We start from the raw sequence: 14,137 nt of genomic DNA, 5'->3' as shown, positions 1-14,137 counted from the left end.
CATAAATCTGGATGGCTCGACGAGGACCTGCGTCTCTTGAACACGAATCTAGTGTCCATAGTGTGCCGTCGATCTAGATTTGAGGCAAAGGACAGCTGTACACTCTAAAGCATTAAATATGGGTCTGAATCTCCGCCTGTCTCATGACCTGAAGCACAGATGTGTAAAATTTCTATATCTGCTGCAAAATTCTTTTCGAATATCGTTCGCAATCTTACCTAAGCTTTACAGCGAACAGTATTAGCGGCGACGTCATGTACCCGCGACGCCATCGCTCCTTTTTTTGTTTAGCAACATCTCATTGTGGCATAGTCTTATAGTAAGTATGTTTTAAATAGCGGTTTCAAGGGAACGCTGACTGGGTCTTCCCTATGCAGGCTGTGTGTACGCCATCATTTACAATAAACACAGTGTGTATTCTACATCTACATCTCTACTTCGCTAGCTACCGTACTGTATGTCACGGCGGGTACATATCCAACCTGTGTAATTTCTTATCAGCCCCCCCCCCCCCCCCCCCCCACACACACATCTCTCCACCCTATTCTATTCCAGTCGCAGATGGTAAACAGGAAGATAAATTGTTGGTATCCTGCAGTATGAGCCTGAATTTTTCTAATTTTTGTGTTTTGGCCATTATGGGAGACATATATTTGAGGCAGCAATATTCGGACAATCCAAGCTGGCGCTTGTTCCGGTGGATGATGCGAGAGCGACTGTAAAGACATTACCCATTTACAGCCGCCCCCATCAACCACTGCGACGAGAGTCAGCTCATACTGCAGAAAAGTAGTGTTTTTCCTCACATGTTTTTGATCTTGGACTCACAGAGTTACAAAAGTTCTCAGTCATTCACAACGTAATCCTTGTAAAGTTATCACTAAGAATGTGCAGTGTTGGCAAATCGTCGATGCTGATTTAGATTTCATAATCGACCTATAAATATCGAAAGACAGTAATAATAGATCGTAAAATATCGATCTTAAACGAATATTTAGAACGGCGTAAAAGGCAACATGTAGAAACATCTACTCTCTTTTTTATTAATCAATAAATATAGCAATAATTAACAGCACATATCATAAAACTTTTTGTCTACAGACTGAAATCCTCTTTTATTTCCTTTTGTTAGTTACAGTAACTAACAGTTATCCTACTACTCATTCCACATTTAAAGTAATATGGAATTATCCAACATTTTTGTAGTGTGTTTCGATCCAAAGTAAGTGTCAAAACATGAGAAATAAAGTATCAGCAACAGGTGACATGACTCATCAGCTAGTACGACGTTCCAGCACTGCGCATTATTCTCTCCGTTAATGCTCGCAGCCAGGTGGCGCAGTGGTTAGCACTCTGATCTTGCATTTGGGGCCGCGCGGTCTTAGGTGCCTAGTCACGGTCCGTGCGGCTCTCTAATTGGTTCCACACATGTTCTATTGGGGACAGATCTGGAGACCTTGCTGGTCGTGGAAGTACCTCAACATCACGCAGACATTTTTGGAGACACGTGCCATGTGTTGAAGAGCATTGCCTTCTTGAATAATGTCACCACAGAGGTAACACATGAGGGCAGAGGGCATGTGCCATGAGATTTCCCTCTGTCACTATGCAGTGACCTGAAGTAATACGCGATGGCTTCCCACACCTTGATCACAGGAGTAAGACCACTACATCTGTTCATAACATTGGAAGAATGGGACGTCCCTCCTAAGGTCGAGTACATACTCACCGATTATGCTCTTCCTGGTTAACGCAGAGCTGCAAGTCATTGCTAAACCCCACTCGACGCCGTTCATCATCAGTCCATGCTTCCTGGTCACGGCACCATTCCACACTCGGCAGTTTACGTTTGTGGTGTTAACATTCCTTCGGCTGGAAAGGTTATGGCGACTGTCTTTTGGGATTCGCAAGGGATAATCCTCATCGACTATCTGGAAAAGGGTAAAACTATTACACGTGCATATTGTTCATCGTTACTGGACTGCCTGAAAACTGAGCTGCAAGAAAAACGCCGGCGATTGGTCAGCGAAAAAGTCCTTTTCCATCACGATAATGCAACAGCACACACCTCAGCAGTTGTGGTCGCAAAATTGTTGGAAATAGGATTCCAACTCGTTTCAAATCCCCTCTATTCTCCAGACTTGGCTCCCTCGGATTGCTGTTTGTTCCCCAACTTGAAGAAATGGCTGGTGGGACAAAGAGTTTATTCAAACGAGGAGGTGGTTGCAGCAACTAATAGCTATTTTGCAGACTTGGACAATTCCTATTATTCGGAAGGGATCAACAAATTAGAACAGCGTTGGACGAAGTGTATAAGTCTACAAGGAGACTGTCGAAAAATAAAAAAGGGTTACCCCAAACAAGTAAGTAGTTTTTATTTTTGCACGGACTTTTCAAACGCCTCTCGTACGTTGATTTCCGACCATGTCTTCTGGGTGTTTCGCTTTTTTTTTTTTTTTTTTGTCAGGCAGCGAATGTAGCCATTTCATCCCAAGTCAATCCACAAGGAGGCTCCCACATACCTCAAGATTGTGAATAATTCCAGTAACTTATCGCCGATCGCATAGTCAAACGATTCTCCTCTATTTACACGCGTTACTAATGTAATTAATTACTAATTTATTCACGTTTACGGCCAGCTAACAAAGTCCTACCAGGCACTGATTACCTGCAGGTCTCTCTGTGTTTTCGTAACGAGTTTCTAATTATGTCTGTGTTCGTTCCTTTGCCTGCCGTTTAATAAAGTGTAAGTTACTTAAGGCAAAAGTGGAAAACTGCAAAATATTCGCGTGAACGCTTATAGCAAATCAGCTGGCAATCACGCTTCGACTGAATCCGTGTTCGTTAATTTGATGCGCAGATGCGACTACGCCCGCCTCGCGTTCTCGTGTCGCAAGCAGGCGATTTGTGCCTTAACGCTGTCCCAGTAGGTCAAAGAGCTGGCTACAAGATTAGGAACTACGGCAACAAGAACCCTCCGTCAAGTAACTTCCAGCGTCATGTTCACTGCGCAACACACGTGCATACAAAAAAAAGAAATGACTTGCTATCGACATAGTAGTGATGGAACTGCGAAACTATTAAATGTTACAGGTATTGCACCTTGTCAGTAAGCGTTCGTTTTTCGCTGACTAGAAGTGCTGTAATCATTCCCTAATACCTTCTCAAAGGAAATCTGCAGTTTCATTATTTTCACCTCAGATAATTTTAATGTATAGTTCATCATTTAGAGGACTCTTCATGTGTGACACCTTTTCTGTAGAAATCCTTACATTTAACGTGTTTCAGACGACTTACGGATGTTATAATAAGCCCGGATCTTGGCATTTCAGTATGTCATTTCATTAAAAAAAAAAAAAAACACAATTTTCCGTGACATCTACAAATGGCAATGTAACACGATCCTCAGAACAAGTTGTTAACCTATCTCACGGTTTGTTCTTTGTGTTTCAGATAAAGATGCCACGTCTAGAGAAAACCAACCTGACGAAGGAGCAGAACAATGTCGAGTGCCTGGGGTTGACTAATCTCGGTTTTGATAATCATAGGTAAGACAAAAAAAAAAGTTCAAATGTGTGTGAAATCTTATGGGACTTAACTGCTAAGGTCATCAGTCCCTAAGCTCACACACTACTTAATTTAAATTATCCTAAGGACAAACACACACACCCATGCCCGAGGGAGGACTCGAACCTCTGCCAGGACCAGCCGCACAGTATAGATAAGACAGAATATATTTTAAGAGACAAGTAGATGAATACACACTATAGTGAGAGAAAGCCTGTGGGTTTGTGTGTGTGTGTGTGTGTGTGTGTGTGTGTGTGTGTGTGCGCGCGCGCGCGCGCGCGTTCAGAAGCCACCCTTAAATGTGAGAGGAGGGAAGCATTTTAATTACCACTGATACTGAGTGAGAAAAAATATACAGTTTCTCAAGTTCTAACTATAGTTGGACAGTGGTAATATTGAATTCACAATTATACTATCGGAGCAACTTAATAATCAGGGCCTCTACTCTTCACAAGTAAGAAGACGAGTGAAACTAGAAAATTTCAGTCACAGTTAATGAATATTCACATAAAAGCTTAGCTGCTCCATACGATGAGATACTCACCTTTGATATCCTCAGAAAGTCCTTGAATACCGCGTCTTTTCTTGTCATTCATTGTGACTGATTGTCAACTACATATGTGGAATATTATTGGCCGTCTGACAACCTCGGAATGACTCTCACATAAACAGCTCCCGAAAGACAATAATAGAGATCCAACTCGTTGCTCATGCGCCACTTCCTTTTATATAAAACAAATCAATCGAATATATTGTTGAATGTAAGATTTACAAAGTACCGATTGTAAGTCATGAGATGATTTTGGTTATATACATCAAAAAATGGGCCACATATTGGTCTAGTGTTCTGCTACTCAATTTGGAAATGTTTACTTAATTTCATATACAATTTCAATGAATTTACAATACAACAATTTAAATTACATTTATTTAATTATAAACAAATCACTTTGAATAAAATATTATTTACATTATTTCGGTTTGCTCTCAAGTACAGCTATCATTTTACATGGGTATAATGAATGAACATCGTAGCTTTTCAGAAATAAGGGAGAGGTAAATTTTCAAGAATATATTGTGCAACATGACTCCACAGTTCATATCAAGATAGTTGAACTGTTTACCTTCCATTAAGAACATGGATGCACCCACCGACTCAGCCGTCCTTTTTCGCAGGTTTTATTTGGCAAATCCAGATTTCGGCTAGTGCCTAGCCATTATCAGTGGTAAAAAATACAAGAAGTGCATGGTCAGGCGATACTATAAAAAGTTACAACTCGTGGCATAACCCATATGGCTTATACATTAGATTACATACCACTATTTTATAGCCTCAATGCATGTCAGTCATAGTTCTTTGCATACTACTGTATAATGAAGGTAGGCTGTGTGGAGAACATATCGATTGGCTGTATGGCGCCCTCTGCAAAAAAGGACGACTGATTGCTGTGCTCTATAATTTATAAAACGAAATTTCGAAGTTGGATTATTAACAAACAGGTTACTCCCCGTAGCCCGTAGTTGCTAATATAAGTCGGATAGCACATTAATGTGAAATTTAATCTGAGATAGTAAACTCATCAGTAGTAATTTTTTAAAGGTCAGTTTACTCCTGGAACATGATATTGACATAGCAGTATAAAGTTCAGAAAGTTAAAATTTCGAGCTAAAATGGCCTCTTCAGAGGATGTTGACATGAGGAAGGAATTTCAGATAGGAGTGGGGAGGTAGTCCCATTTCGATATACAACGTTATCAAGCTACTATTAATTTATAAACAAACGATGATACCCAGCAGCACAACATAGTTTTTTCAGTCCTCATTCCGTGTCCAAGATAGCAGGATACCCTCAGATCTATGATGCATCCAGAACACCATGGGCTGAGGCTGAAGGGTTTCCAATCTGGAATGTTAGGAAGGAATTTCCTGTTCCTTCATTTGCGTTAAAACCAAGGGAAACCTCCAGATAAGATTATGCTTGCCTAGTGTGTGTGTGTGTGTTCAAAAAATGGCTCTGAGCACTATGGGACTTAACTTCTGAGATCATCAGTCCCCTAGAACTTAGAACTACTTAAACGTAACTAACCTATAGGACATCATACACGCCCATGCCCGAGGCAGGATTCGAACCTGCGAACGTAGCAGTCGTGCGGTTCCAGACCGTAGCGCCTAGAACCGCTCGACCACAACGGCCGGCTGTGTGTGTGTGTGTGTGTGTGTGTTTGTGTGTGTGTGTGTGAGAGAGAGAGAGAGAGAGAGAGAGAGAGAGAGAGAGAGAGAGAGTGAGTGACAGGGTGTGGGGGGGGGGGGGGGGGGAGACATATAGAGAGACGGCTTACTCCCGTTAGTTGCTAATATAAATCGGATAGCATATTAATGTGAAATTTAATCCGAGACAGAGGAAGGAATGAAGGGGCGAACGAACGAACTACCAGTTCCTGCATTTGCGTTAAAACCAAGGGAAACCTCCAGAAAATAATATGCTAGCCTAGTATATGTGTGTGTGTGTGTGTGTGTGTGTGCGTGGAAAACGTCCAGAAAAAAGGCTATGTGTGTGTTTGTCTGTTTACGTGTCTCAAAGTGCCTTGTACGACATATGCTGAAGTTTACCTGCTTGCGTAGTACTAGTTTCTGTATTTCTGTAACAAATTGTGCAAGTGTATCAGTAGATTTAGGGAATTTCTCGGTAAATATGCATATGCTATCCTAAAGATTCACTGGACGTGGACACTGGATTTGCTATTAAGAACTCTTCAGAATTAAATGACGTACTGCGATAATTCGCATATGGGAGCGGCTAAAGACGCTTGCAGCGGACATTTAGGGTGAGTTTTGAATGGTCTAGAGCGGTGGTCGTCAAACTGTTTTGCTCAAAAGCCAATACTGACAGTGCAGCGACTCATCGGGGCGCACATACAGGATGATACACGAAGATATGCAAATATTTTAATATGTTATTCTACAAGTAAAACTGAAGAAAAAAGTCCATATAAACATAGGTCCGCAAATGCTTAGTTACGGAGTTACAGGTTAAAGGAAAGCACGATTTCCATTTATTTTTTTGTTATTGGTGTGGTGAATCTAATAAAACATGTCCCAGACATGTATCTGCAGTAGTTTTCCAGAACACCCACAGAAGCAAAGTTATTATACATTTGTTTACTTTCCATTAAGAATGTTGAAACGTTTATGTCATTGTTGGCAACCGTTAGTGAGTTGTTTCACTCGTTTATGAAACGAGTTAGTTTTCTGTATTGTTCAGTGAAAGATCGTAATAACAGCAGTGTATTTAAGTGAAACTACATAGTAACTATTGTAGTTTACAAGATTATTTATGAAGTAGAGATGCCTTTCAAATTTGCGGGAGAGGAATACGCCGATGTGGTGTTTACTTATGGCAAATGTGATGATAATGCTACGGCTGCAGTTAAGGAAAACCGCGTACTTTATCGAACTCGGAGGCTTCCGAATGCACGAACCGTTAGAGGAGTATTACGAATTTTACGGGTGACAGGTTCTTCACCTAGCGTTCATAATCAGTACGAGCGTTCTGTACATGAAGACGATGATGAGGATATTGTGGATGCTGTTCAACGTAGCCCGGGTACTAGTACACGATTAAGCATTTCACAATCTAAGGTGTGGTGTACACTGAAACACAGTAATATGTATCCTTACCATAAACAAATAGTGCATCATTTACGTCCAGGACAGTCTGGAACCGCGCGACCGCTACGGTCGCAGGTTCGAATCCTGCTGCGGGCATGGATGTGTGTGATGCCCTTCGATCAGTTAGGTTTAGTAGTTCTAAGTTCAAGAAACTGATGACCTTAGAAGTTAAGTCCCATAGTGCTCAGAGCCATTTGAACGAGCACGTGTGGTCTGAAGCAAACCCACATGCTACAGTGCTACGCAATTCCCAGCAGCGACTTAGCATAACTGGAAAATTACTGCAGATACATGTCTGGGACATTCATCAGATCAATAACAGGAAAATAAATGGAAATCGTGCTTTACTTTAATCTCGTGCAGTTTTGCGATGGCTTCGTATTACCGATGTCCCTAAATTTAAGGCAAAATCTTTTATTAGCCGTAAATCTGTAATCCAACATTTACGGACCTATGTTTATATGAACTTTTTCTTTAGTTTTACTTGTAGAATAACGTATTACAAAAAATTTGCATATCTTCGTGAATCACCCTATACACCGATTTTATTAGTAATTGGTAACCTACATAAATTAGTATATTATGAGATCCCAATAGACTAGTTACAGTAAGAGCGCCGTAATTTGCTGCCGGCCTCGATGATGATGTTTGGCTTGTGGGGCGCTCAACTGAGGTTATCAGCGCCCGTACAAATTCCCAACCTTGCTCAGTCCAATATCGCCACTTTCATGAATGATGATGAAATGATGAGGAAAACACAAATATCCAGTCATCTCGAGGCAGGTGAAACTCCCTGAACCCACCGTGGCCGGCCTCGTTAAAGTTTGCACCATTCACAATATATCTTGTCGACCCTTCTGTTTCCTATTGCTGCCATCCTCAGCGACCCCAAAGTTGTGGCAGTCTTATTGGGTGACGAAGTGATATTGTGTTATCTTTATGAGCGGATGATGGCATGATTAATAACAGTAACTGTACTGATTTTTAATGCATTTGCAATAGGAGACACATTCACAAATTTCTTAAAATTAAAAAAAATCTTTTAAATTTTTTAATTATCTAGAATGTATACATTGTAAAATATTTGAATGTGATGATTCGTTTAGTTGACTAAGCAACCATCCTAAGATCACTTATGGAAAGTGAAAACTCTGTATTTTCTGTGTAGTTAGGATCGTGTCCGTATATGTAACAAATGGCTCTGAGCACTAGGGGACTTTTCATCTCATCAATCCTATAGGACTTAGAACTACTTAAACCTAACTAACCTAAGGACTGTTGCGCCTAGAACCGTTCGGCCACACCGACTGGCACAGTACTTTTGAATGTAATTTTTCTTCTGCTCACTGTATTTTTCTGCAACCACCTTAGTTTAATTTCATAATCCCTCCAACAAGTCCGTGCAAATTAAGGTGACACTCGGTGTGATGACTGATGGGAGCGGCCGTATATAAATTTCTTTTTACGGTCGCTCCCAGCAGCCACCGCGCCGAGCGTCGTCTTAGTTTGCAAAGATTTTTTTAGTGCCGCACTTGCAAATGGCCGCTTCTATAATGCACATTCACGAATCCATGTTGCTTCCGCATCAAACTTAGTACCATAGTAGCGAAGCGGTAGAAGTTGCGCACACACGTTGAGTTCTCAGCACTGAAGACAAAGTACAAACAATGAAACATTCCCCCCTCTCACTTCCTCCAACCACGCTGCCCCTGAGGTAGGAGGCCAACTTTACTTAGCTCAAGGTCGAATTCAAGAAAGTCATCAAAAATTAAGCACTTCTTGAAATATTACTGACTCTGTGGTTTTGTTTGTTCCTGAGGAGGAATTTTACACTCCTAAGCTCTTACCGTTAGTTGACGTTTTTGGATTCGGCTGTTTGATGCTACACGCATATAATTATAAAATATGGGTGAGAATCACGGGCCGCACGAAAACTGCATTCAGGCCGCATGCGGCCCGCTTTTTGATGACGACTGATCTGAAGAAAGTGAATCTGGTGTTGTGTTTTGCTTGTACCGTGTTTCCTTGGTAGTATCTGCTTCTCACGAAAGACACTTTGACGACAATAAGAAGGTTTGTTTGTTTTACGAGTACTGTCGTAGTTTAGTGGGTGTTTCGAAGGTGTAAACGAAATAAACTGGATGTAACACCAATGGACAATGGAGGCAATTGAGGGCAAGAAAAAGCAATGGTCTCGTCCGACCTACAGTTCTTGTAAAGATTCTCACTTTATATGAGGAAAAGTAATATCACTTTGCAGCTCCTACATGAATTTGTTTCGCAAGCTCGTTCCAAAGCAGTTAGCATCATTTTCAATGGAAAAAAAAACCAGTAATTCTACAAGTACCGGGTGGCGTAAATGCATCAATTCAGAGAAATGTCCCATCTACAAGTATGTAAACAATATTAGCACCCTTACAAATGAAATGAAATGTAGTGTGGCTAGGGCCTCCCGTCGGGTAGACCGTTCGCCTGGTGCGGGTCTTTCAAGTTGACGCCACTTCGGCAACCTGCGCGTCGATGGGGATGAAATGATGATGATTAGGACAACACAACACCCAGTCCCTGAGCGGAGAAAATCTCCGACCCAGCCGGGAATCGAACCCGGGCCCTTAGGATTGACATTCCGTCACACTGACCACTCAGCTACTGGAGGCGGACACCCTTACAAATGGAAAAGAATAAGCCCACGTACAAATACGAAAAATTGCAAGTGACCAACCAAAATCTTCTGTAGTCAGATGCATTAGATGAGTACATACGAGCTTCGAATGTCAACTGAATACCCTTTGTGTGTCCATATATTATTTCTGTGCCAATATTTGACATCACCATTGCTCTAAAGGTAAGTTGTCTTTCTCGTTGGCATCCATCTGGTCCTAACGCCTACCTTCCTTCAGCGATCTGCTGTATTCTTGCTTCCTCATTTCCTCTGTGTCAACATTCTTATGTGTACTTGCTTCCTGTCTTCTTCCATTGCATCTTCGCCAGTTTCAGTGTTCGAGAATTCATCTTCTAACTTTCATTTGAGATTTGTTTAACCTCAGGTAGGGACATACTCAAGGGCCAGTTTAAGACACAGCTGAGAGGTGTGACAGGGCACCTAATTGCAAGATTTGTATACAGTGTGTATCACAATTAGTAGAGAAAACTGGCATGAGTGAAAGTGTATAAGGGAAAAGTGGGCAGAAGGGAGGCTCCACAAATGATAAATCACTTGTGTGGAAAATGTTCTCAAACCGGTGCTGGGGGGTACCCTGTGAAACAGAGGATACTTTTCATTTCTGCCTGAAGACAGTCTATCTGGTGAACTCACTTCGTCTTTACAGTTCCCTGTCTCGTTTCTTTGATAACAGATAGGTACAAGAGTCAAATGTATCAAAGCAATATCTGGAGCAAAATACATAAGAGATACTGCGATCCCTCTGTTCTAACATTTATTGCTATGTACAGTGTCTGATGGCTTTTAGATTTCCCAAATTTAATTTTATTTAGTTTTGTGGCCAGTTGCCCTTCCTGCCACCACTGTTGCTTACTAACCTAAGGAAGGAAAGTCATGCGTGCTTTCAGCCTGTGAATTGTAAATTTTGTCCTGTGTGTTAACTGATTGTGAATCATAATTTCTTATGTGAAGACTGGGAACCACCCAGCGCAAGAAGTCGCCTGAAAGCCATAATCAATCTTGCCAATGTGCCAGACCAACAGGTGTTAGTCTGTCATGTAGATTCGATCCAGGTATGATACGAGGGATACTTCACATAGCAACAATATTTTCTTTTTTCATAACATTTTACGTATCCTTAGTTTCTGCAATAGTAGTTGAACTAATAGTAGTTGAACTGCGCATAAGATTATGTGAAATATTAAATTTCAGGGAATGGTCCATTTCCAGGCCACCTAGACAACCTAATGGCGACAGCACCATGCATGATGTGGAATTGGGCTCACCGAGTGATGACTCGAGCAGCCGAGATGGAGTGTTCACAATAAGTGGACATCAGAACAACATCTCCAAAGAGCAACCACATGTCAAGACTGATGTAGCTGAGCACCAGGAGTATGATCCTCATGACCATCGAAAGCTTGATGCTCCTACGACGTGAGTACTTGAACACCTGTGACTTTAACAGACTCCTCCTGTTCTTTCCTGTAGATCATTTGTGTGGAGAACAGAAGAATATGTAATTAGTTAGTTTATAGGTATTTGAAATAATCCATTTGTTGCACACTAATATCCTTTTAATTCACAAATTGATACATAATACTTTAACTAGTACTTTAATTTTATAACAACAGGAAGTCATTTACTCTTCTGTGCCATACATTCATGAGTAGGTAATTGAATTAGAGATAGCTGCTGTTTTGGAGAGCAAGAGCCCTTCTGCAAGCATGAAAAACAGAATAATTCAATGCATTACATGACTAGCACTCACCAGTCCTTGTACTGGCTGTTAGTGTGGCATTAGAGTGCAGGATGAACAAAAATCACAGTTTCAGTGCATTTCATCATGGCCAGATCTTGCCATGCCCGCTGCGTGGGATATTCCATTTCAGTGACCGTGTGGTCACCCGCCACTGCCAGAATGGAGTCTCATGCCTAACTAACAATTGCCATTGACCATATGGTTAGTCAGACCACAGTGCACAGAATCACTCGCCAGCTCACTCCTGAACAACAACAAAAGGTGAGCAGACATGCCAACCTGAATCTCCTCTCCATTAGTCTACAGAACCACTGTCCCACTACAGTATCTCTGCCCGTAGCTCAACACAAACTACAGAGATTAGCATGGCCACAGGAACACCACCATTAGATGCCCAAAAACTTGATAAAAGGCATCTAAACTGCCAAGTTGAAAACCACATGGGCCAATGCACCCCTCTTGCAACATGGTACTGTCCAGATAGTTGGTAAAAACATACTTGTATGAGGAATAAATAAAGCAATAACTGTCATATGACTGCAAGCATTTCTATATTATCCAACTTCGGCAATGTGCATGACAATCACTGTTTATTTTATCAAGCAGCCTCTCAAATGGCCTACTGGACGTGCAGGGCCCATTTCACACCTTTCTGTCATAGAAAAATCTGAGCTGTTCAGAGGGAGTGAAATGTGGTCCGTGGTATATCTGCCATCATCTCTCATTCACGAACAATACCGAAGCCTACTGCCCAGTTATATGCATCCATTTCCTGTTCTGTAGCCCACCTATACCTGCTTCTAAGCAAATGTCTTTAATTCAGTTGCTCCTGATATATTTACTGAGGACAAGATTATGAAGTTTCTTTCTGAAGAAGGCACTCACTTCACATAGGTTATTGATGTTGTGGTAAAATTATTATGATTGTTTGTGAGAAGCAGTTACATATCAACTAGATAGTATTTTAATGATCTGAGAATTTCTCCCGAAGGAGAATCAGTTTGTCACAGCTAAATGGGACCATCCTTTTGACAGACACCCGACAGCAGTTATGAGATATGCAGAAGAAGGTTCACGGATCAAATATGGTGATCAATAAAATGTCTTACATGCTGATTTGCACTTATAGCTGAGAATTATTTGTCCAGGAATCAAACAGGTAATATACCATAATGACATGTTGGAGCCAGCTGTATAGTAAATACTGGTATCTCCTATTTTCCTCTGTGGAATAAATGAACCATGTTATGTCTAAATTTCCTTTTGTTGGTATTTGTGTTAGTGCAGAGTGGTTAACTCACCAAAACACTTGCATACATGCAAGCATGCCACCCTCCCTCCACACACAGCTTCTCTTTACACATATTGATTAAATTAAAAGAGGACATCTCTTAATTGTGTTCTTTTCAGGTGCAACAGCTCAATCATTTTGTTGCTCCTATGCTACCCACTGCTAAATTCATGTTTGATTAAGAAGAAGCACATGATTATTATACAAATGCCACATCAGCAGTATTTTATTTGGAAGGGGAGACTACCCAAAATATGCTTTCTAGTTGCTGCGTTTGAATCATTGTTCTGTATGGTCATCACTTATCAGTCAAATAAAGAAACTACTTAACTGGTGACAGTAGCTAACAGTAGAAACCAATAACAAATAAGAATGATGTAAATTTAACACTAAAATCCCAATCACCGTCACTGCTGACCACATAGCTATTGTAACAAACTTCAAACTCCGACACTAATAACTGCAGATCTCTTTCATATGGTTATTGTTCTTCAAACTGTCTAAAACCTGATATACACAACTCACCAGCACCATATATCCTTTCACTTTGCCACAGCAGAAATATCCAGGAAGGGGGATGACCTATGAAAGCACCAGCTGAATTGGATTTTTTTCATGTACCTTCTGCAGTTGCTTGACTGATACTAAGCTCCAAGTCAGAATAAATGGGCACCGAATTGTTTGATGCAGTATCTGTTGCTGAACCTATAAGAGAATTTTACATCTGTAACATGAGTACTGACCTTATTACTTCCAAAACACAAGTCATTTCAGACAGTACAGATTTGAAGTCAATCTTCAACTTGTATGTGTCCTTACTCACTAAAACAGGCTTAACAGATATCAGTTTCTCTGTAATCTCACCTTTTTATTGCTTTGCAGTTGCTTGACTGATACTAAGCTCCATGTCAGAATAAATGGGCACCGAATTGTTTGATGCAGTATCTGTTGCTGAACCTATAAGAGAATTTTACATCTGTAACATGAGTACTGACCCTATTACTTCCAAAACACAAGTCATTTCAGACAGTACAGATTTGAAGTCAATCTTCAACTTGTATGTGTCCTTACTCACTAAAACAGGCTTAACAGATATCAGTTTCTCTGTAATCTCACCTTTTTATTGCTTTGACACTTTTGTTTTATTGTTTTTGCTTTATTCATTTGCACCTCCTCCTACTCTTGA

General features: G+C 40.8%; 1 protein-coding gene across 6 annotated transcripts in view; it reads left to right on the top strand.

Moving 5' to 3' along the window:
* LOC126480858 (proton-coupled amino acid transporter-like protein CG1139) overlaps nt 1–14,137 on the top strand; it is a 274,379-nt gene that overhangs the window by 203,103 nt on the left and 57,139 nt on the right. For 4 of the 6 annotated variants that reach the window (XM_050104227.1, XM_050104230.1, XM_050104228.1 and 1 more), the window contains exons 2-3: nt 3,454–3,548; nt 11,111–11,335. In XM_050104227.1, the coding sequence (XP_049960184.1) occupies nt 3,460–3,548; nt 11,111–11,335 (314 nt within the window). In that variant the 5' untranslated portion in view covers nt 3,454–3,459. The remainder of the gene's footprint in view (nt 1–3,453; nt 3,549–11,110; nt 11,336–14,137) is intronic. The other 2 variants (XM_050104232.1, XM_050104231.1) reach the window with 1 other exon arrangement.

Source organism: Schistocerca serialis, chromosome 5 (assembly GCF_023864345.2).
Source record: "Schistocerca serialis cubense isolate TAMUIC-IGC-003099 chromosome 5, iqSchSeri2.2, whole genome shotgun sequence".
In the NCBI taxonomy this organism is placed as follows: domain Eukaryota; kingdom Metazoa; phylum Arthropoda; class Insecta; order Orthoptera; family Acrididae; genus Schistocerca; species Schistocerca serialis.
This window is presented reverse-complemented; position numbering and strand designations above follow the sequence as displayed.